The 25,610-nt window shown below is 31.8% G+C and overlaps 2 protein-coding genes across 3 annotated transcripts in view; both read right to left on the bottom strand.

Annotated features, from left to right (window-relative positions):
* The window catches only part of LOC114328976 (zinc finger CCCH domain-containing protein 11A), a 39,432-nt gene extending 37,588 nt beyond the window's left edge, over positions 1–1,844 (bottom strand). Inside the window, exons 1-2 of one of the 2 annotated variants that reach the window (XM_050646341.1) lie at positions 1,692–1,844; positions 1,381–1,471 (exon numbers count right to left, since the gene is read on the bottom strand). In XM_050646341.1, the coding sequence (XP_050502298.1) occupies positions 1,381–1,449 (69 nt within the window). In that variant the 5' untranslated portion in view covers positions 1,450–1,471; positions 1,692–1,844. Of the gene's footprint in view, positions 1–1,380; positions 1,472–1,559 lie in introns of both variants that reach the window. The other variant, XM_050646340.1, reaches the window with a different exon arrangement.
* A 3,424-nt stretch (positions 1,845–5,268) lies between these two features.
* LOC114328987 (protein yippee-like 5) lies at positions 5,269–22,865 on the bottom strand. The gene is made up of 3 exons (XM_028277993.2): positions 22,709–22,865; positions 22,427–22,631; positions 5,269–12,613 (listed from the first exon to the last, which is right to left on the bottom strand). Exons 2-3 carry the CDS (start codon positions 22,625–22,627, stop codon positions 12,431–12,433), a joined length of 384 nt encoding a protein of 127 aa, XP_028133794.1. The 5' UTR covers positions 22,628–22,631; positions 22,709–22,865; the 3' UTR covers positions 5,269–12,430.
* Between the last annotated feature and the right edge of the window lie 2,745 nt (positions 22,866–25,610).

Here is a 25,610-nt window from a genome sequence, read left to right as displayed (position 1 = left end):
CTGTCTATACTACAACTATAATAGGTAAGTTAGATGTGTACTGTGCATATATATTTCATGTTGTTTTAATTATAACGGACTTTATCTATAAGAATCGGATTAAAAGAGCTTGACAGGTACTTTTTGTTTATTTGAACTGATTTGTGTAATAGATGTAATATGTGTAATGGATAACTATTAATATTTCGTTTTTGTTTAATAAGTATGTAATTAAGATTTATGTTACTCTAGTTTAGTAGATATTACAGAGATTGATTTTATACTGTATGTGTTGTAATGGGGGTAATCCCGTAAATAAATAAATAAATAAATAATAAATAAATAAATAAGTATACCGTATTTTATTAATTTTTACAATGCTCTCCGGCTAACCCGGATTTTCGATAACCCGGATCGGCCACGGTCCCGATTAATCCAAGTTATCGAGGTTCCACTGTATTTAAAATTAGTATTTCACATTTTTCTATATTATTATTATCGCTTCAAATATAAATTTTTTTATATGTTCACTCCATAAAAAGCGATTGTAGATGTGGCAACAGTGTGAATGTATATAAAATTGCATATCTTAATCCGTGCGTTTATAATAAATTTTGATCTGAATTTTATAGTGAAGTATTCTATTTTTTACAGTGGAATCTAGGGGTAATAGGTAATCTGTTTCAACAAAATGTTTATTGCAGATACGTGCGTTTATAGTCGGCACATATTTATCCCTTCTTATTGCTACAATCCATTTTTTTCTCTTCAGAATATCTTTGAGAAACCTGTGTCCTGATGTTCTCGATAAGCACAAACACATAGCACAACATTGAGGGATTTTATTTTCTCGAGTTTAATTCACACAGCGAAACAAATATGCAATATTTACTTGGAAATAGATTGATTTGAAGTGTTGACGTAAGTTGACGTGACCTCCAACTACACGAGCGCCACCTACGTTGAGCTTTCCAGATTAGCTGCCATTGAGGCTCTCAGAGCAAAGTCACAAATTGAGCACTTTTAAATTAATATATCAATAAAAGCAGCAACGTTAGACCTTCAGATTAACAGGGCCCACATAACCTACCTCTGTATTTGGATAGACGGTGCTACATAATTTCTTGTTGCCTTAACAAATATACTAGGAATATGAATGCAAAGATTGCAATTATCTCAAAACTTCATTTTTAGGCTTAGGCCACTATTGCTCTAATAGTGTCAATTGTTGTTAGTATTAGTTCTTGTGTATTATATTATAGTACTAGTTTAATAACTACTATGCTTGAAATAGCTGAATCTTAGCAAAGGCATGCTCTTTTTGTGTAGTAAGTTTTACCATGGTTGTAAATAAACATTGGAAAAATAACTCTATTTTAGGGTTAAAATATGTTACCTTACCTTAGAACATGTCGAATAATAATAAAAATAACAGTCGTTATTTTTTTTGGGCGAATCTAGATCCGTCATCTTTTTAAAAAAATTGTCCAGGCTGAAAAAAAAACAACGTCAATTAATATCCTGTATATTTGCTTCCATGGATATAAAAGTGAAATCACATAAGAACATGGTGTGTTTACCAGTAAAAATTTTCACCCGGCATTTTGGCTTAATACACAACACGTGGTCAAAACGATTTGTATAAATGCTTGTATAGACGAATATATAATAAAAAATATCATTCTTATCACTAAATATTTGCAAAAACTTACCCAAAAGAGTAACTTTTTTGGCTTAGACCTTGCTTTGCTTGCCCGTAACACGACAAACGTCAACTGTCAATTTGGCATAAGGCATGCATACCAACATTCTCAAATAAAATATTTTTGTCTGAAACCCATTTTTAACGATATTGTTATTGAAAGCATTTATTTCAACTAATGACGTAATATAAATTTTTTACGAGTTCAACCCATGATACTATAAATAACAAGATAGTAGGGAGTTTTTGTGCACACAAATACGTAAACGTAACGCATCTTTTTGACATATACGCTTGCGCATTAATGGTTGAACTCCCGTATCGCGATACGTATTACCTAAGGTTACGGGCTGGTACGTTAAGGCGCAGTCTCTCTTATGCGATTGTCGCATGCGTTCGACGCAAGCAGCAGTCGCAAGCAATTAACGCAGTGGTTGGGGTGGTCTCTCTTGTGCGTTTAGACGCATCCGACGCATCAGATATAACAGCTGATGAAAAGCGGGAATTTTAAAATTAATATGTTATATATTATCTAATAGCACCAATGACAGTAACATTGCTTCATAGTAATTTATAATAATATTGATATTTAGTAATTTATAATTATAGTAATACTTAGTAATTAATAATAATAGTAATATTTAGTAATTTATAATAATGGTAATAACTTAGTAATTAATAATATTCATTAGTCATTTATAATAATATGTAGTAATATTTAGTAATTTATAATTAGTAGGTAGTAGTAATAGTAGTAAGTAGTAATTAATTTAGTGATAATAATAATATAATTGGTGCATCTACAGAGACAGGTTTATCTTCACATATTAAAAGAGCAAGAATTGGAGGAGAACATTTTAAAAATGATGCTCTCAGATGAAGGTAAACCAAAAAGAGTAAAACAGATGAAATGTATGTGAATAGGGTTGAAGAAGGATACCAAACCAATTTAATAAGTAAATATATGGTTGATAATGAGACCAAGTTTCATAGTTTCTTTCGCGTGACGAAGAACCAGCTCCATTTCTTGTTATGTGCTATTAAGGAAGACATAACGAAATCTCCTACAAGAATGGTAAAGAGAGTGATAACACTATATATAACACCAGAAGAAAAACTTGGTGTCACATTAAGGTTAGTACAAAATGTTTATTCCCTGTGCAATTATGAAAACAACAGCATTGCTTATTTATATCTGGAAATTACGTATTATTAAAATATTAATTAATAAAGCTTTTTAACCTCGAACCTCATTATCATAATTTGATAAACAATAAACAACAAACTTTTAAATTCTATGTCAAATTTTTTGTTGTTTTATGAAATGGACGCATGCAGTCACTGCAAAGCACTGCTATCATCACCAGTCGATGCAGCAGGCGCATGCGATTCCTCGCGTCGGACGCACAAGACAGACCGGCCGTATAAAGTTTACATTTGAGGAGTGCACAGAACATCGCTTGCGACTGCTGCTTGCGTCAAACGCATGCGACAATCGCATAAGAGAGACTGCGCCTTTTTAGGTTCATACGCATCCCTATCGAGCCGAAAGTCACCGAATGCACACGAGGATCTTGCCCGATTACCTACCAAATGAACATTTCATCAGCGTACTTGCGTACTACCCGTTTATAAACATTTTAAGGTTATATTGGTTATTGGTTTAGTCTATTTGAGTAAAATTATTCTGTGTTTGTAATTGGAACTTCATAATAGATTTAAAATTTTATTGTTTTTAAGTTGTCTATTAATAAAGCAAAACAAACAAATCTTGTATTAATTTAAGAAATACAGTGATCACCACAATTAATAACTAGATAAACAAATGACCTAGTTTCAGTAAAATTTTCAAATAAATATTACCACACTATTTACATTATACCTACTGGAATTCTGATGTAGGTATACAATAATTTACAACTAAAAAGTAGGTATAAACAAAAATAAAAAAAATTTAACCTAAGGAAAAATAATATTTTTATATTTAAATAGAAGCAATTAAAACCATACAATTTCATCATTCATTTATCTTTTTTTACATTTGTATATTAATTGTATATTGTGTGAACATTGTTTTATTTTTTTGAATGTCAACGGAATTTAAAAATGACTTTACGATTTGCTTTACGTTACGTTAAGGCAGTTACAAAAACTACCTATTTTAACATTCATCCTCTACGACACGTTAGTTGCTTTACGTATACGGAGATGCGTACGTTACGTAGCAACAAAAACTCCCTAGTATCTTCCCGTAGCGCAAATACGTCCGAGTTCGCGAATCGCATGACGTAACTGGAGACCGGAATTTGAATTTTTGTTGTTAGCTATAGTCCAGGCTGTATCGTCGCCCCCGTTAGGTAACATATTCCGATTCGATTTTGTTGCACAAACTCAGTTAAAAAGAGGTCCTTATAACAAATATACAGAGTGCCGCGGTCGGAAAATTGTTTAAACAATTTTTTTAAACAAATTCAAAAAATCAATTTTTTCACTTCAAAAAATAAATTTTTTCACTTCGTATAATTTTTTTTTATTCTTTGGGTCATTATGAGTTAAGAAGGTCTCTTGTAATTTTTCTCTAAAATTGACAGTTGTTGAGCTATACTCGATTTAAAATTTGAAAAATGCGAAAATGCCATTTTCACGGCTTAATAACTCGGTTAAAAATTATTATTATGAAAGTCTAAAAGTGACTGAATCAAAGTTGAAAGCCCCCCTGCAGGATTCTGAAGAAATATTTTTACGCTCTTTTTAATGGCCGTATTAACTATTTGAAAAATTAATACATACGGGGTGAAATAATTGAAAAAAAAACAACATATTTTTACATAAAAACCAGGAAAAACACAACTTCTGGTAAACCAATTCTTCCGGTTCAAGACATTGATCTTATATATCAAAAAAAGAACCTATATACCAAATTTGGTTGAAATCTGAAGTCTCGTTCAAAAGTTATCGTGCTATTAGTCACATGTGTATAGTCGCCATTTTTGTAAAAGGCAAAATCTGAGATGGCCTCCTATCTCATTTTAAACCTTTATACGTGTAGTATATGTTGTCCAAATTATATGTTTCTATCATTAAATGCACAATTCTTATAATATTTGCACGAATCTGCCGCACAACGATTCATAAATCCACCTCTTAGTTCAGATATTTTACTTATTGCATATTCCAAAGCCAAATTTGATACCAATGGTGATACGGAGTCTCCTTTGTTTAAGTTCTGATGCTATACTAAATGGCACAGATGTTTTGTGTATAGCGCACCTAGAATTTTCCTCTCGGGGGGTTGACTTGTGTATTGTTTGTGAAAGATAATACATTTTCGTAATATTCTTTACATGCCCTGGGGGAGGGGGTGCAGGCATAAAAATAAACCAATAATTGACAGCAACGGGCAGATTCTGGTCCTGAGGGAACCTTACAATTAACCTTAAACTACCAAACTGGCAGCCATGTTCTAATCTTTGAACAGGTTGGCAACCCAAGAAATATCTTAAATAAACATTGGTATCAAAATACCTAACAAATGTTTTTTCAAGGAATTTTCAAAATCAGAAACCAAAGGATATTAAAAAAATCAGTTTTAAAAGAACTTTTTTAATTAAACTTATTTACAATCCAACTTATACATGTCATCTATATTTTTATCACCAATATACGCATTATTTATATCATATTCGATACATATGTATATATAGTTTGTGTTTATCCAATATTTAAAAAAGATTAAGATAAACACAGAGAAATTGTATGTAAGTATTAAAAAAAATCTGTCGAATATCACACGATACTAAGAATAAATAAGAAAATAATGCTCCAATTGGTTTCTCAAACTTGTTCCCATTCGGCAATAATAACTCGAGCTCTGTGGGCTCTCGTGTCTATTGCCAGGCAACAAGTTTTCGATAAAATGTCGCATTATTTTCAGTTTATTTTCACCCTCTTGTGATATTAACGTTGATTATTTCATTCATAGGAGATTCTGACCAATAGAAAACTACATAAATCTGAATTAAATTGATAATTTTTGATAATTGCCCATCGTTAAGTATAATACGTCATATGCCCTTCGTTGCTACGAAAAAATACATTCCGTGACATTAATAACAATAATGTTTTAAAAATTATAAAAGTGATGACTCTCAATCGTCAAATATTTATAAAAACTTTGTGTTTAATTGTACTAATTTGTACTTACATAAATAAATTACAATAAAATTTTGGTTTTGAACAGTTTTATTCATGAAATAATCGCAACAAATTGCACTCGAACTCTAAAATTAATATATAATTTTTGCCCTCGTGACACTTTGACATAATTTCACTCGCCTTCGGCTCGTGAAATTAAAACTATCAAAGTGTCACTCGGGAAAAATTCAATAATTTTAGAGCTCTTGTGCAGTTACTACTGATAATTTTTTTGATAATTATCCGTCGTCAAGTAGCGCGGCAGATGTCCTTCGTTGTTACGTAAATTTAAAATTAAATAGACATTCAGTGACATTAATCACAATTAATGTTTTATAACTTGCCAAAGTGAAAACCATGAGCAGGTTTAACAAATATATAGACGAAGATATCAAAAAAATATTAGTTAAAATGATTTAGGGATACAATTTTATTCATGAAATAATTTTACCGAATTACACACGAGCTCTTAAAATTACTTAGCGATTTGTATTGTCCTCGTGGCAATTTCCCTCCCCTTCGGGTCGGGAAATTAAATATATGTAAGTATCATCGGGATTAGTCCAGAAAGCCACTGAGAATCCGCTAGGAAAAATATTCTGATTCGGATTTTTTGCACAATATTACTAAAAAACGACCCCTTTTAACAAATTTGCATGTTGCCAAGTCCAAAAGTAAGTCACACATTTTTTAAACGTTTTTTTTGTTTTTTTCTTAAAATTATTTTTTTGCATCGAACAAAGTTTTTTTAGGTTTTTTGGATCATTCCAAACAGAAAAGATCTTTAGTGACTTTTCTCTAAAGTTGATAGTTTTTGACATATAAGTGATTAAAAATTTGAAAATTGCGAAATCGGCCATTTTTACCCCTCATAAACTATGTGAAAAACCGAAAATTTCAATGTTGCCAAGGTAGGTAGATATTCTTTAAACATCCATTGATGAAATCCCGAAGAGTTTTTTGCAATACAATATCGAAAACCCCTTTGTTTTTTAATTGCTAATCAAGCAGACGCGACACTATTTTCAACCGTTGTATGTATGTAATATGCGTAAATATATGTGCGGAAAAATATTCTAATTCAATTTTTTTTTTCACCATCTTGCTTGGAAAGGTCTCCTATTAACAAATTTTTATGGCAAATTCTCTAGGATCAAAAGGCAGTCAATTTTTTTAAACGTTTTTTTTTTTGTTTTTTCCTAAAACTAATTTTTTTGCATCGGACAATTTTTTTTAGGTTTTTTGGATTACTCTAAATAGAAAAGACCTAAAGTAACTTTTCTTTAAATGTAATGGTTTTCGAGATATAAGCGATTGAAAACATTACAAAAACCAGCCATTTTTAACCCTCAAAAACTATGAGAAAAACCGAAAATTTCAATGTTACCAATTTACGCAGATATTCTATGAGCATCAGTTGATGAAATCCTGAAGAGCTTTTTACAATACCATATCGAAAACCCCTTTGTTTTTTAATTTCTAATCAAGCGGGCGTTACACTATTTTCAACCGTTGCATATTTGTAGATGTAATCGGAAAACATTTGAAGTTTAAAAAAAAATATTGAAAACATTTTTTGACCTATTTTTTACTCTGGCAACATGTAAATTTGTTAATAGGGAACCTTTTCAAGCAAGATGGTGAAAAAAACTGAATCAGAATATTGTTCAGCAAATATATTTACGCATATTACATAATAATATATACATGCAACGGTTGAAAATAATGTCGCGCCCGCTTGATTAGCAATTAAAAAAAGGGGTTTTCGATATTGTATTGCAAAAAACTCTTCGGGATTTCATCAATCGATGTTTAAAGAATATCTACCTGCCTTGGCAACATTGAAATTTTCAGTTTTTCACATAGTTTATGAGGGGTAAAAATGGCCGATTTCGCAATTTTCAAATTTTTAATCACTTATATGTCAAAAACTATCAACTTTAGAGAAAAGTCACTAAAGATCTTTTCTGTTTGGAATGATCCAAAAAACCTAAAAAAACTTTGTTCGATGCAAAAAAATAATTTTAAGAAAACAACAAAAAAAAACGTTTAAAAAATTTTTCACTCATTTTTGGACCTGGCAACATGCAAATTTGTTAAAAAGGGTCGTTTTTGAGTAAGACTGTGCAAAAAATCCGAATCAGAATATTTTTTCTAGCGGATGCGCAATGGCTTTCTGGGATCAGTGGATTCCCAGATAAAGTATAAACTGCCGTAATTCCCAACATATAAAGTGCGATTACTTTTTTAAATATTGGATGAATAGAAAATACTAAAAGTTATACAAAAGTGTCGTGTCTTTTAAAAATGTATAAAAGTTTAATACAACATTAAGAAACCATCGAATTCTGCCATATTTTGTTTTATGACTTTGGATACAAAAGATAACAAATTCTAGATGCTTAGTTACTTGCTATTTTACACCAAAACAAAATTAATATTTCCAATGGAAAGGGTAAACGAGTACAAACTTTTGAATAGTGACTTATATTTACTTTTGTCTGTTTTGGTTAGATTTACTATAATTTTTTTATGTTCTTAAATATTATGGAGTCATTTTGACGATATGAGATTCAAGTTAAGCATACACTCAAACTGAGTACTTTTGAATTGTAGGTAAACTGGGTATGTATAGTAATAAGAGCAAGGTAGAACAAGCCAGAAATGTTCATTTGAAACTTCGTAAATTTCTGACTGATCGCAAGTTGGATTTCAACCTGAGATTCAAGACGCTAGATTGTTACGTTTAGCCTGTTCTCTTGTACGGAATGGAAGCATGGACCTTAAAGGTCATATATTAACAAACTTAAAGTTCTTGAAATGTAAAGCCTGCGTCGAATGCTTAGAATATAATATTATGGAAGGACCACGTCATAAATGAGGAAGTGTTAGAAGAGCGGAATTCCAGGATTAGGAAGTTTTTGATTATGTAAAAAGTAAGAAGAATGTAACTTAGGGTATATATTAGGAGGAGAACAATACACTTTTCAGCAACTAGTACTCCAAGGAAAGACAGAGGGTTAAAAGCGGTCTGGGACGTAAAAAGATATCATAGCTGCGTAATATTCGCCAATTGATAGGAATACACAGCTATGAAATGATATTATAATTTTATAATGCTGCTAAACACAGAGTTATTTAATGCTGACTATCTAACATCTCACCTGACAAGACAATGTACGGTAGACGACTTTGCAGAAATGTAAGCCATCTTAAGAAGATAAAGAAAAAGCTTTTATAGTTAAGAAAAACCTTTTTTTTTGAAAACAGAATATAATAAAAATTATTATTGAATAATCGATGGAATCAAATATAGGTCAGTTAAATAAAAACATCTTAAAGATTAGAATATTCATACTTCATATTTTATCTCAGTCATCATCAGTGTTCTTAACTTGAATGTCTTCAAAAAAGCTTTATAAATCACTATATTTCGAATCAAAACGTTGACCAAGTTTGAGGTCTGACAAAGTATACCACTTCATATTTTAAATTTGAATTTCAAACAGCATTAAAATGGTTTATTATAAGACGTAACTAAATAAACACATATTTTTTAATAAATTATTAGCAAGACAATAAATTAATTTCAATTTAAAGAAAACGAAAAAATTAAGATACGTCAAATTGGCGCAGATCTTGAAAATGTTAAGAAGAGAAAGAAAAGAAAATACAAACCAAAGCTCATCCAAAAAAGCATATTCTTACACCATAAAAAAAAACAAAGAAGCATTATTCAAGACTAAAAGAATAAACGTATACCTCTCTTATTATTAAGAAGTTAAAAAAAAGAGTTGAAAATTGTATATTTAGCCTGTATGTGGCTATAAATACAGTGCGTCCATAAAGTAACGCATAAATTCATTATTTCGTAAACCGACGACTTTGAGGAAAAATCCCGAAACAGGTCGATTTTTTAAATTGCGATTTTTTGGCATATATATCATACTAGTGACGTCATCAATCTGGGCGTGATGACGTAAACGATGATTTTTTTAAATAAGAATATGGTTTATGTGATAGCTCATTGGAAAGGATATTCCATTCTCTATTTAAAAATATAAACATTAATATAATTATTTATACAGAATGTTCAAAAATATTTTAATTAAATTATCTGAGACAAAAAGAAGAATATAACATGTAATTTATTTAATTCAAAATACGTTTTCCTGTTGTCAGAAAACTGGAAAAAAATGTTTATTTGACAAATAAATATTCTTTTTTACTTAAATTCAATGTTAAAGCTTTCACCCACCTGCCTCATTGCAGTTTGAACATATTCGTCTAAGCGAAAATCAATGTTTATTTTTCAAATAAATATTTTTTTCCAGTTTTCTGACAATAGGAAAACGTATTTTGAATTAAATAAATTACATAATATTCTTCTTTTTGTCTCAAATAATTTAATTAAAAATTTGTTTTGAACACCCTGTATAAATAATTATGTTAATGTTTATATTTATGAATAGAGCATTAAATACCCTTTCAAATAAGCTATAACATGACCCTTATTCTTATTTAAAAAAATCATCGTTTACGTCATCACGCCCAGATTGATGACGTCACTAGTATGGTATACAGGGTGTCTGCGTAACTTGGAACCATATGGGAAACTTTTTTAATATCAATTTTACGAAAAAAAGTTATTCTTCATAAAATGCTGCATAGTCTAAAACCTAAGATGCAATCATCAGGTATCAAATTTTATCAATAATATACGAGGTATGTCCAAAAATATAAATTTCGCTCAAGAGTAAAGTGCCTTTATATTTCAGAATATCGAGAATTGTTATTAAGAAAAGTTGTTTGTAATTAAAAATTATGTTATAATATGAATTTACACTCTTCTAATTGAAAAAAAAAAACTTTTGAAAATTTTACTAATTACGGATACCCAACATCATTTTTATTTAAGATAACTCCGTTATTATTAATTTTGCGAAAAAAAGTTATTCTTTATAAAAATGTCTAAATAGTCAAAAAACTAAGACGCAATCATAAGATATCAAATTTTTTCAATTCTATACGAGGTATGTCAAAATATGAATTTCACTCAAAAGTAAAATACCTTTATAGTTCACAATATTTCAAATAGAAGGATGCCATTTCATATTGAAAGATACTTTTTAATTCTGAACAACTTTTTATAATAACAAATTTCAATATTGTGAAAAATAAAGGTACTTTACTCTTCAGCGAAATTCATATTTTTTGACATACCTCGTATAAAATTGACAAAATTTAATATCTTATAATTTTATCTTGGTTATTAGACTATGCAAAACTTTTTATAAAGAATAACTTTTTTTCGAAAAATTAATAATAACGGAGCTACCATAAATAAAAATGATGTTGGATGTCCGTGATATAAGGAAAGTTTTCAAATTTTTTTTCAATTAGAAGAGTGCAAATGCAGATTATAACATAATTTTTAATTACAAACAACTTTCCTTAATGACACTTTTCAATATTGTGAAATATAAAGGCACTTTACTCTTGAGCGAAATTCATATTTTTTGACATACCTCGTATACCGTTGATAAAATTTGATATCTGATGATTGTGTCTTAGGTTTTGGACTATGCAGAGCACTTTATAAAGAATAACTTTTGTTTCGTAAAATTGATATTAAAAAAGTTTCCCATATGGTTCCAAGTTACGCAGACACGCTGTATATGCAAAAAATCGCATTTTAAAAATAAAAATCGACATGTTTCGGGATTTTTTCTGAAAGTCGCCGGTTTACGAAATAATGAATTTATGCGTTACTTTATGGACGCACTGTATAAACTCTGTATTAGAATATCATACCTATTACGAGTACAAAATAAAATAAAAACTAATACTAAGGGATTCAAAAAGCAAGAAGGGATTTAAAACAACCTCCTTATTAGTAAAAAAGTATTGATTATCAGTTAAATGCATATTTACTTTTACTGGAGTACAAGGAAGTAAAAAATGCCCTAAAACGGATGAAAAATGAAAAAGCTACTGACGACGAAATAACAAAAGAGATGATTATAGCTTCGGGCAAACTACTTTGGATGCAGTTAAAATCTTAATAAACAAAGTGTTTCTTTTGGAAAAACAAGAAAGACAACTGAAGAAGGGAAGGATGTGAAAACAAAAGAAATTGAAAAGGTCAATTCTTGGGATATGACTGAAGAGCTGTAATAACAAAATAATAATGATAACAAATGGCTATTAAAATTAATTTATGTCAAATAGGTTGTTAAGTCAATTATTAAAAAAAATATAATACTAGTACTAACTGAGGGAGAGCAATTTTAGTTAAATTCACACAATAATGTTTATTTACGTTAAGTTCCTATTATTACATATAACCGGATATCTATCTGATAATAATTGCCAGTTCCAAATACACTGGACTGGCCTTACACTAACTTCTAACAAAGCCTATCATATATTGTACTGACATCAACCTGTAGTTTGGCACATTGAGGCAACGCTCAGAGCCTAGGGAGCAACTACATTTTAATAACTGACAGTTTCGTATATATCTGTTAATAACAACTTTTGGACAAAAAGAATTTAATTTCTGATATCACGGCCTCGTCTTACATTATAAACTCTATCTTCCATGCCGTCACATTCGGTTACCAGGGCTCGCTCCAAAATCACTCTACCTTCTTTATATTTTTGATTATCTTCAGTGGCGAATTCGTACATCCATCCTAATTTGTTTTCACACGATTTGCAGGAAACGTCCCTCACCTAGTACATAAATACTATATATTAGTTTTGTAGTATAATATGAACCCTCTGTATAAATCATAATTTAAATATGATGCTATTAACCTTTAGGGTATTGAACAGACATAAAAACAATAGTTTATAGTTTTGTATCACATGTTTAATATGAGTGAACTTGAACTATATTTTGTTATGATTTAGATCGGTATAAAAAACATGCTGAGCAATCAGTATGGAGGGATAGACAGATAATTATTATTTGTAGTAGTCAGTATTTAAGTAATGTGAAGGTAGGTCGTTACTGTTATATGTAAACACATTGTTATGGTTAATCGTTGATGGAGGTGATTGTAAATATAATGTATTTGAACCAAGAAAGAGTTTTAATTAGTTTGGACCTAGAAGGCAGTAACATCACACTATTTGCGACAGTTTGATTGTATAGGTAATAGTTAAATAAACAACAAAAAATATGCAGCTGCAATATTAAGGATACTTGATATATCATAGCTACGAAATAAAAACTCTTACTAACTTATCTTTAAGTATCAATATAGGTACGCATAAGAATTCTTAGATGTTACATCTGTAGTATCCTCCTCTACGGAGTAGAAAGCTGGGGTCCTACAGAAGATCTTCTGTATTTGTGGTGACTACAACCTACCTGAGGCATCCTGGTATAATCTCAATGATGGTGTAACAGTTGAGTGTCCGCAACACTATCCAGCAAATATTATTTGTACTTGCTACAATTTTCTTAATATGTCACAAGTAAATACTTTGCCTAACCTTAATAATAAATTTTTAGATCTAGTTTTCTGTACGCAGACGGATGCAGTTGTGTCGATTTCTACTGATATTCTATTGAATACTTCTCAACATCATTCAGCTTATACTATATTGTTACCTGCAGCTAATTTAAATTTGTTTCTTAAATATGATGTCTTTTATCATGATTTAAAAAAATATAATTATCAGGTTTTAAATGAACATTTAGCATCAATTCCTTGGAATGAAGTATCAGATATTAATTTCTGCATAGAAAATTTTTACCACGTTTTATATGATGCCATCAGTATGTTTGTTCCTGTCAATCGGTTTAAATCATTGAACTTTCCAGTTTGGTTTTCACGAGAATTGATTGGACTTGCCATATAGAAAAAAATAGCTCACCGGAATTTTAAAGCATCAGGCAACTCATATGAGGAATTTTCAGTGTTAAGGGAAAGATGTAAATCATTACAAGCAGTATGTTATAAAAACTATTTAGAGAATATTCAAGCAAATCTTTCAAGCAATACCCGCTCTTTTTGGAGACATGTTAATGCTACACGTGGGTCTAATGCTTATCCTAATGTAATATCTAATGAAGGTGGGGATGTAATGGCTCAGTGTGGTGAGGAAATAGTCAATCTATTTGCCAATTATTTTTCGGGTACATATAATGATAGTGAGTATAATTTACCTAACTTTGAATTAGAGTACAGTGTAGATATTCAAACTGTGGAATTTGGTCTGACTGATGTTTTTGAGGGAATTATGAGTTTAAAAACTGCATATTCTTCAGGGCCTGATGGTATACCTGCAGCACTTATTAAGAATTGTGTGTTTTCCCTTTGTAAACCTTTACAACAAATTTTCAATTTATCATTGTCATCATCTACATTTCCACATTATTGGAAAATAGTTTTCTTACACCTATCCATAAATCTGGCAATCGTGAGTGTGTAAATAATTATAGAGGTATAACTATTCAATCAGCAATCCCAAAACTTCTAGATAAATTGGTATTGATAAATCTTACCTGGGCTTGCTAAAACATAATTATTGATGAGCAACATGGTTTTTCTAACGGAAAGTCAACTGTAACAAACCTTGTCAACTACCAACAATACTTGTTGGGTGCATTTGAGAATAAGATTCAGGTCGACAGCATTTATACTGATTTCTTAAAGGCATTTGACAGGGTTAATCATAACCTGTTGGTTCATAAACTTCATGCATCTGGCTTTGGTGAACACATTGTTAATTGTATTAAAAGCTTTTTGATGGGATGTACACAACAAGTTCGTATCAACAATTATGTTTCTAAAGAATTCCATTGTTGTTCTGGTATCCCACGAGGGTTTCATTGTGGTCCCTTGCTCTTTAACTTGTTCATTAACGATATTGGTAAGGCTATCAAAAACCCACACTTTCTACTATTTGCTGATGATCTTAAGTTATTTCGTTACATACAGGATATATCAGATAAAGATCTCCTGCAAGATGATGTTAATAATATATGTTTATAGTCGAAACAAAATGGTTTAAGCGTAAATCCGACTAAACGTTCTTGTATTTCATTTGGTCGTATAAATAATCTAACAGCTAATAGATATGTTCTTAATGATGTACTCTTGGAGTCAGTTACTGAGATTAAATATTTGGGTGTATTACTGGATTGTGCATTGACATTTAGAAGCCATTATCTTGAAAATAAGGAAACAGGATTTCGCAATCTTGGTTTTATTTATCGCAACAGTCATGATCTCTCACCTACTGTATTCAAATTACTGTACTGCTCTATAGTGTGCTCAGGACTTGAATAATGCTCTGTTGTTTGGTCTCCATTTCATCAAGTCTACATTGATGGATTGGAGAGCGTTCAGCGGAGATTTTTAATATCTTTAGCTTATAAAGCATACATATATTACTTATATTACATAATAATATAAGAAATACTGAAAATTTCGTCATAGTTATTCTGGAATAATGTCTCAATTTAACATTGCTACGCTGAAGAACTGCAGGTTGAGAGCTGATATGTTGTTTTTATTTAAACTTTTAAACAATGCTATTAATTGTCCCTCGTTATTGGATAATGTGTACTTAAACACAATACATAGAACTCGACACTCTGCACTCTTTTATATTCCTTTTCATAGGACTGAGTATGCTCGTCATATTCCCTTGTAGAGAATGCTCAGTTTTTGCAATGACATGCTACTTGATCCATTCTGTCTAAGCATTGATATCTTCAAAAGGCAGCTTGGGAGTTTAATGATTTAAATATGTGATATTTTTCATCTTCTGTGATTTGATATACTGTGTTATTTTACAAATTTTATTGTTTAATTGTCTTTTATTCGTTGATTTTTTGATGTTTTTTGTACATGATATTACTTTTACTAGATATTTTTTTTGTATTCTTTTGTAAATGGTTCTACCGTTGAAATAAATAAATAAATAAATAAATAAAGATGCCATAAAGCGATTAGAGGCGTTTGAGGGTCTCATACAATATATACCACACAACTGTTCTCCAGAGGCTAAGAAAAGACAAAGAAATTATTAACACTGTAAATAACAGAACATTGGCTTGATTCGGCCACATTATGCATAATAATAAATACCGACTTTTACAGTTAATTCTACAAGGCAAGATTGACGGCAAGAGAGGCCCTGGACGTAGACGTATATTCTGGATGGCCAATCTTAGGAAATGGACTGGTCTAACATCAACTGATATATTTCGAGCTGCTGTAAATAGAACAGTGGCGGCCCGTGAGGTAGTGCCATAGAGCCATGGCACTACCTTGCTAACTATGCAGAAACATATTTTTTATCTTAAAAACATCTTAATGCCTGTTAATTTTTTTTTGTGATTATTTCTGTGTAGCGCAATGCACATCTAACCACCGACTCTGGCCACCCACAGCTGACCGGATAAGGGATGAAGATCATGAAAATCCCGGTGCCGAAAGGTATAGTGGCACGCCAGAAAAGAGAAAGATTGTATGAGCATCCTATGTAAGTGACAGAGATAGAGCGGTATTGCACTTTTAATATACATTTAAATTGGACTCTCCGTGCCAGGCTCGAAATCTCGAAAAGTATTAGATCTTAAGATACAATGTTTTAGATCTATTTCTAGTTTCTTTACGCGTTCGCTTGACGCTATTGCGTTTATTATCTACTACTGTATTGTATATTTGTGTTTATATTCTACTATATTTTTTAATTTGTAATTATTAGTGCGTCGTGGTCGTGGGTGTCGTAGGTATATAAATAATATTGTGATTATTTTCTACGTTTAATTTATTTATTGACAATGAATCAAATTAGTATATTAAAAAACTCTTTTGGTGGTTTTTCGTTAGAAAAAAAACTTCAAAATAAAGAACTCGGTCGGCCTTTACCCGATTTAAAAATTGAAAAACAAAGTGGAAATGGACAAAAACTTCGCTGTGGTAAGTTTAATAAAACTATTTATGATAAAAATAGCTGGTTGTGTGGTTGCGAACAAACTAATAAACTGTTCTGTTTTGTATGCGTTTTGTTTGGAGGTGACGAGATATGCGATGCAGTTTTGTTGCGAATAAAAACAAGGTTTACCTTCTCCGGACATTTAGTTGCTTTTGCTTATTTATTTATGTCAGAGAAGTTTTCTGCTTACAAGGATAAGTTCCCCGAATCATTTCTTAATGAAACATGCACACAATTTTTATTTTTAAACAAAACTCGGCTTAAAACTTAATTACAAGTATTGTATCAGCGAGACGAATTAAGTACTACTTCTGGGGCTGTTCCGTTAGCAGTTTTATTAAATGAGGAAGGTTTAAAATGTACATTTGAAGAAACTGTTAAACTTTTAAGTATATTAATAACCATTCCCATGTCAACATCTGAAGCAGAACGTTGTTTTTCAATGCTAAAACGAATTAAGACATTCCTCAGAAATACCATGAAGGAAGAACGAGTAAGTGCTTTAGGTATGCTGTCTGCAGAAAGACATTTTGTAAATAGCATTGACAATTTTAATAATAAAGTCATTGAAAACTTTGCCACCAAAAAAGAAAGAAGGATGGACTTCACATATCGTAAACTTTAACAGTGATATTAAATAACTTTGTGCGTGTGTGTAAATAATAGAATAGTGTTATTTTTATAATTTTCTAAATAGGCTCTAGAGACCAAATCGTAACAACAAACTTCAAGTACATCAGCAGTGGTAGGAAGAATGAAAGATTGACAGCACAGGATTAAAGGACGTGGTGGTCGGATGAGTGCGAGAGACGGAAGCTGATGCTTGATGACGAGCGACTGAGAATCGGGCAAAAGAAGGGCATCAGGGAGAAATCATGCCCTAACGGGCGATTCCACCCTGATGCCCTAGTATGAGAGGGGTGGGGTTTAGCTGGTCCCGGCCACATCAGAGTTACGGAGGGCAGGGAGGTCCGATTTAAGACCAAACTGGTCGACGTGACACTGATGAGGTTTCAGCTCAGGAACACAGCACTGTTGGAAATGTTTACTTCCGACATCTGTTTGCAGATTCCCCACCTAGTGATGAAAAAAAAAGTACATCAGCAGTAAATACTGGTGGTAAGTTGAGTTTTTTTATTGTTAATTACTTAATTTACGGAACTGTTTTGATAAATTTTGGTCAATTTCTTGGCATCCTAAAAATAGTAATATACGATAAAAATATCTGCACCTATTTTTTTGTTAATTTCTATTTTATATCCTTTTTGACAATATCGTGAAACCGTCACTAAAAATTTAGGTAGCTGCCCGGATTCTGGCACTACCTTCCTAAAGGTATACGAGCCGCCACTGAAATAGAATAAGATTTATTTATTTATTTATACGGGCAAGCCCAATTCGGTAATACATTAATAAGATATTGATAATTACAGTGTTGAATATATAAGAATAAAATGAGAGAGTACAAAACATTTAAAAAGACATGACAAAGTAAAATAATTACAAAACATTAATTACTAACAAATAACAAGGTTATGACATTGCTAAATATTTAATTTCGTTAAATGGTTCTTAAAAACATCAACAGAGTTACCAAAAAGTAAAAGGTCACCTAGGGAGTTAGCAAGTCTTAGTGTTCTAGGAACAAAAGTAAAATATGAGTAATTATATCTATGAAAAGAAATATGAAAGGTTTGAGTTTGTCTTGTTGATCGTGGTGGAACAAACAACAATATTTTAGCAAGGAGTTCAGGGCAGTAATATATGCCATTGATAATATTAAACAATACTGTAAGATCTTTACGCTTCCTACGGACATCCAGAGAAGAGATATTCAAAAATCGTTCCATATCTGTATAATTATAATTGATGTGTTTTTTGAACCCAATATACCTAAGAAAATTATGTTGAACACTATCAAGTTTGTTCTTGAGGTGTAAATAATGTGGGGACCAAACTGGAGAACAGTAGTCAAAGTGCGTCCTGCCTAAAGAACAATAGAGCATTTTAATAGCGAACACGTTCGTGAAGTCACGAGTTGTCCTTTTAACAAAGCCAAGCATTTTCATGGATCTTTGAGTAATATTGTTAATGTGATGGTTAAAGCTCAGAGAGGAATCAAGAACAACACCTAAATCTTTAATTGAGTCTACCGTATCCAATAATTGATCATTTATGGTATAATTAAATACTGATAAATGATGATTCCGACAAAACCGGATAATGTGACACTTGTTGACATTCAAATCCATCCCATTATCAAGGCACCAGTTGGCTAAATTATCTAAATCTGATTGCAATGATATTGCATCATCTTGATTATTAATGATTTGATAACATTTAAGATCATCAGCGAATAAGAGAGCAGAAGTGTTAGAGAAGTAGGTGACGATTTCGTTAATATACAGGTTAAACAAAAGTGGACCCAAATGAGAGCCCTGAGGTACACCAGAGGTTACTAGAAAAGTGTTGGAGTAATGATGATTAACCCTAACCTGCTGTGTTCTATTTGTTAGGTAACTGCCCAACCACTTCAACACAGAACCTTCTATGCCATATAATTTGAGCTTATGTAACAAAAGATCATGGTTCACCCTATCAAAAGCCTTGGAGAAGTCAGTATACACTGAATCAATCTGCAACCCCCTCTCCAAAGCTTCAGACAAGGTATCAACATAAAGCAACAAACTAAGTTCTGCTGATTTACCACAAGAAAATCCGAACTGTTGAGAATTTAGTATCCAAGAGCAGTCATAATTAAAGTAATCAGTAACAATACTCTCAAATACCTTTGGAATTGTGCCGAGAATAGAAATAGGACGATAATTCGTTATGTCAGCTTTATTACCTGCTTTGTAAATTGGAGTGACATAGGATAGTTTCCAAAAGTCAGGAAATTCCCCCAACTGAAGGGATTTATTAAAAATATGATAAAGCGGCAGAGACAGAATAAAAGAGAATCGTTTAAGAAAAATGGGAGAAATACCATCTGGCCCAGGTCCCTTATTGACATTAAGAGTTGACAGTTGTTCGTATATTTTTGAAATTGGTATAATATAGGAAGATACACAGACCTTAGACTGTATTAAATTGTCATTATGCTTAAGAGTTTTATTACTAAAAACTGAAGAGAAATGGCTAGCAAATAAATTTGCAATATCGTTGCCATTAGAGGCTAGTGTATTGTTGAGTGACATTGAGACAGGCATACTATTATTTTCTTTCTTACTGTTTACAAATTTTAAAAAATTTTTTGGATTAGCTTGGATCGAAATCTCAGTTGAATGTATATAATTGGCATAACAATTTTTTGATAAAATTTTGCACTGAGCTCTAAGTTGACTAAAACCCGCATAATTCTCAGGAGACCTGTTACTCTTGTAAATTAAATGGGCAGTCTTTTTGTCACGTATTAATTGTGTAAGTTCACTAGAATACCAACCAGGAAATTTCTTTGTACAAACTTTTTTCAATGGAACATACATATTAAGCACACAGTAAAGAATATCATAGAAAGTACCTATCATCTCGGAAAGTTCTTTATCACTTATAAGACTGTCCCAATCAATTGCTTCTAAGTATTGATAAATGCAAGGAAGATTAGCTTTATGAAAATCATAGTAGTATTCACCATCGCCTGCAGTAGTGTTTTGATCACAGTGTAGCTGTAAGATAGTTTCAAGTGGAGGATGATATAAGTCTGGAGGAATCAATATATCAACTGCTGAGGTTATCACAAGCTCTTCTGATGAGAGAACAAGGTCTAGAATAGCGCCTCTAGAATTGACAATGTTATTTGATTGGAATAGATTATGAAGAGCACACATATTTGAGATAACACCAATCGCCTCCGTTTCTGCAAACGATGTATTAGGTTTAGCAGTTGCTGATGAGCAAAAGTCTTCAAGTTCCCAATCAGCTGATAGCAGGTTGTAGTCACCAAAGAGGTATAATTTAGAATTTGAATATTGTTCACCTATACTAATAAGCTGATCGAAGTGCACTTGGTACTTGTTAGGTGTAGACTTTGGTGGAATATACAATGCTCCCAAGATAAACTTACCACACAAGTGAACAAAAAGTTGCTCAATGGAGGAATCTGACGGAATAATTTTTATGGAAAATTTCTTCTTAGTGGCTATTAAAACTCCTCCTCCTCTTACAAATTTGCTAGATTCAGGTGTACGATCTTGTCTGAAAATGTTGTAATTTGTCAATCCAAGTTCAGCATCATTGAAATCGGCAGTAAGCCAAGTTTCTGTAAAAATGATTACATCGTAGACACAGTTTGACACATTAATACTTAAATCAGTTAATTTGGTACGGAGTCCTCTAACGTTTTGGTAATAAAGAAATAGCTTGCCCGGGTTTAGTGGTTTTTTTGGTTCCTTTGGACAATTTTTGGTACGTTATTGATATATTTAATTATTAGATCTTGTTCACCTGCATCTTGACGGGCTAGTAGTTCAGTCTTGACGGTGTCAAACAGTTTCCGTTGAGTAGGTGTTTGGTCAAGAGATATGAAGATCTTTTTCTCTCGACTAACCTTTATCTTGTTTTTAATTATCAAATGAACATCCTCATTTGAAGATAATATTAATTTGAGTGGTCGATGCCCATTTTTGTTTTTCTTGCCAAAACGTACCATTTTCATACCATCCAATTTAACAGAATCATCAGCAGTAGATAGAATATTTTTCACTTGTTCAACGTCTTCAGGAGTATTGTTTGGTTCAGGAAGATTAAATATGAGTAAATTGTTTGATCTCTTTTGACGTTCATGTAATTCATATGTTACTTCCTCCATCGAGAAGGATGCTTTTTCCTTGAGTTTAGAGATGTCCCTTTTTAAAGTAGTGACTTCCTTTTTAAGGCTTTCCATTTCACGTAAAATCTTCGGTTCACTTTTAAAAGAAGAGCGACATTCATTGCAGAAATAGATAAGAGTTCTTTTCTGCAGTATAACTGCACGAAGTTCAGAGGCGGCTAATCCTGTGCAATCTTCAGTTGGATGTGAGACTACATGACAACTGTCACAAGCGACATACTTATCCCCAAGTTTGTCCCTGCAGCAGTAACAAATGTCAGCCATTTACAGCGAATCAATCAGCCTAGGTCACAAATTATAAATTATCTCCTGGACTATAACAGAAAACCATAAAGTGATTAACTGTTATCAGCTGTTTTGCTTATTGTTTTGTTTTTGCACTTTTTATTGCAAAAAGTGATAGAAATATGTTCAAAAACAGTATTGTATAACCACTATAAATATGTATAAATTTTCTTTTGACCAGTGAAGAAAATACTACAGAAATCACTGGCGAAATAGCGAAATTTTTAAACGACTTCCAACCACATGAAATCAATAAAAACTAGCACAGACAATCAACACTGCCATTATCGACATTTCGACGATGGGTCAATCGTCAACGAAGATGGGTCAATTTGATCGCCAATATCTCTACAAGATAGACACCTTTAGAAGAAGAAGCCTATCTTATTCGATAATTACTGCAGTTTGCCACAATATATAGTTGTTAGGGCTCCTATTACACAATAAAATGAAGATAAAAAAATGATAATTACCATATGACGTCCTGTTAGCATTACTCTATCTTGCACTTCACTGTAAGTCAAATTGACAACTTTGTTAAATAAGAAAGCTCTGCCAGTGGCCCCAGTGAATCTGGTGCTTATTAATTCTGATCTGTTTGTTAAATTAGTTCCACAGTTAGCACAAGAAAAAAGACGATTGCCACCCATATGCTCTAAAAAAACTCGACCCATTTTCCTAAAGAAAACGAAAAAACGATCGTCAACAATATTGTATTAATTTCAATAATATAATAAGCAATATTAATATCTTACTTTTTCTGGATAAAAAATTAATATAACTGAATTGATGGGTGCCAGAGCAAATGACTTTTGAAGAAAGTTATTTGCAAAATCAAAACAAAACAACCTACAGCTGATGATTGGCAGTTTAATTGCATTTCAACTTGGCAACACTGGATAGAAAAATTTTCTTTGTTAAATTCAACATTTGGATGATTTGGACAAGAAAATTGTAAAATCAAGTCAAATTTCAAATTTAATTTTCAATTATTAACGAGTTTTTGTATATTAATTAATAATTAAAGTATTATTTGATTGTTATGGTATTTTTACGCGATTGAATAATAATAAACAAAACTTGGGAATTGTGTCTACTACCCCCAAATACGTACATGTAAGTAGCACAATATTTAACTTAATAGCCACTTTACACCATGCAACTAATTGCGCAATTAATTGCACAATTTCTTGCAGCAATAGAAATTGCATCGTGTCATACGCGAATTGCACAGAAAAGCTGCAACTCCTTGCTGCAAGAATAAGTTGCAGCTAAATAGAACATGTCCTATTTTTCATGCAATTTTTTCTGCAATTTGGTTATATTTTTAGTAACTTTTAAGGCTACAGTGTTTGTTTTTACTTTTCTGCTGTCAACAAATAAAAGATTTTGATGACATTGAACTTCTGTCATCTTAAATTTCAAACCAAACAATTTATTAACAAAACTAGAGGAACTTTTTACCAATTTCAAGCTTCACAGATAATATTATTCAGGTGAATAACTTTAATTATGCAACATAGGGATTAAAAAAAACTATTTTATTTCTTACAACTTGTTTCCTTTTGTAAATGAATAAATTTACATACTTGGATTAGGTATTAATTGATTTTGTTATACTTAATACATAATATTATAATTTTCTCAAATTATAATCTAACATCTTTAATCTAATATCTGATAATTCTACTCAAAAAATTACATTTAATTTGTAAAAACAAACATAACCTAAAATTTATGCTATTTTGTCAAAGTTTCTGTCTATTTCATTTGCACCGTGTAATCACTTTATTGCAGAAAGTTAGTTGCAACTTATTGCACAAGTTCTTGCGCAAGAAATTGTGCAATTAATTGCGCAATTACTTGCATCCTGTAAAGTGGCTATTAAGAGCACCGCTGTGTCTAGGTACACGCTAACGTGTACGCAAATAAAAAAGTTAGGTACACGCGAATTAAACTTCATCCAGCCAGTGACGTCATTATTTAGCTTGCACAGTGACTTTATATTTTGGTACACGCTATTTTAGTTGCGTTCGCGGGTACGGTGGACAAATTGTCGCCGACAATTTCTAACCTCACTTAATATCAATAATACCGTTAATAGATAAATATACAAGGTATATTTACTTTTAATTAATATTAATAACTAATTATTAATTTATACTAGGTAAATATAGCTTGTATATTTATCTATTAACGATATTATTTATATCATTTTAAAGTGCGCATGCGTTTTGCTGCTAATTTGTCACCGACTAGTCGCCGACAGGCACCCGCGAACGCACTTATTGATATGTTTAGTGTTTGTTGTTTGTTTGATAGAAAATATTTTTATTAAGGGAAGGGGAAGGGAAGCAAAACTATTCAGATGTTTCAAACTTAATTGTAATAAAACAATATGTATATAAAAGTATATTATATATTCAAGTTAGCAAAATAAATATTAGTTAACATGATATATACACAATACTGCTAAAATAATTTTTATACGTAAGTTAATTATACCAGTTTATATTGGTGTTTATTTTTGCTGTGGTGTTTATTTTTATTTATACAGGGAGTTGAACTTATTACGATTTTCATAGAAAGTAGTTATAACTTTGTAAATACCCTGTATAACATAATAAACCTTTATATTTTTGTGATATGGAAAAGAAGATTTCGAACATAAAATAAAATATAGGGTGTTCCATTTAAAAAACATAAATTTGGTCTGCCAATATATTATCGAAGGCCCTGTAACATTCTAACTAATTTTAGTAATTTTGTAATATGAAGCTCAAAGTTTGCTAACATTTTTGTTACTAACTTTTATTGCTATCTATTACTATAGCGGATCTACTGAGCTTTATCGCCAGGGCCGGATTAAGGCACGGGCCAACTGGGCCGCGGCCCAGGGCGGCAAAATTTTGGGGCGGCGGATTTGAGAAAAAAAAAGTGTAATTATTTTTGATTGGTTATAAAGCTTTATTATCGATTATCAAGACCAGTGAACCTGAGCATTAAATATTAAAAAACTATTTTATTGTTTATTATTTATTTATAACGCGACACTCTGCGCGGTGTAATGTGTCGCAGTACACTACGCTACGCCACTCTATCCAAGTGAGTCGAAGGGGCGAGGCGGCAGTCTGTATCGTACGCTACGCACGGGAAATTTAGTTGTGGGATCGTAGTAGTTGCTAGCATTGGCTGATGGCAGGCGTCTTGTCGCCTTGCCGCTTCCCTCCCCCCACCAACTCCATCACCGCCACGCGCCATTGTCATTCGGTTGTCTGGTCTCAACTCCACGTACTGCAGTCTGTCTAACTGTTTAGGTTTAACGTTTTTGTAATTTGTTTTGAGCGGAGTAACATTTTGAAATTGTAACTTGTGAGGTAAGAAATATTTATTTGTTTATAGTAATGGTAATGTAAGTTAATATAGACCGCGCTCTAGCGGTCGCAATTTTTGACCGATTTTCTTCAAATTCGGCACACGCACACACTTTCCTTTTTGCAATATCTCGGCTAAGTTATTTAGCCAAAAGAATCCCATAACATTTACCCCCTTTTTGGGGGGGTTTTACCCCAAAATTTTGGTTTTTGGGGCCCGTATGGGAAAAATTCTTCTTTATGTTTTAAATTCGTGTAGAGCATATTTTTCTGAAAATGTTAA

The sequence above is a fragment of the Diabrotica virgifera genome, chromosome 3 (genome assembly GCF_917563875.1).
Source record: "Diabrotica virgifera virgifera chromosome 3, PGI_DIABVI_V3a".
Classification (NCBI taxonomy): Eukaryota; Metazoa; Arthropoda; class Insecta; order Coleoptera; family Chrysomelidae; genus Diabrotica; species Diabrotica virgifera.
The sequence above is the reverse complement of the archived record's forward strand: the minus strand, read 5'-3'. Positions and strand labels throughout refer to the sequence as shown.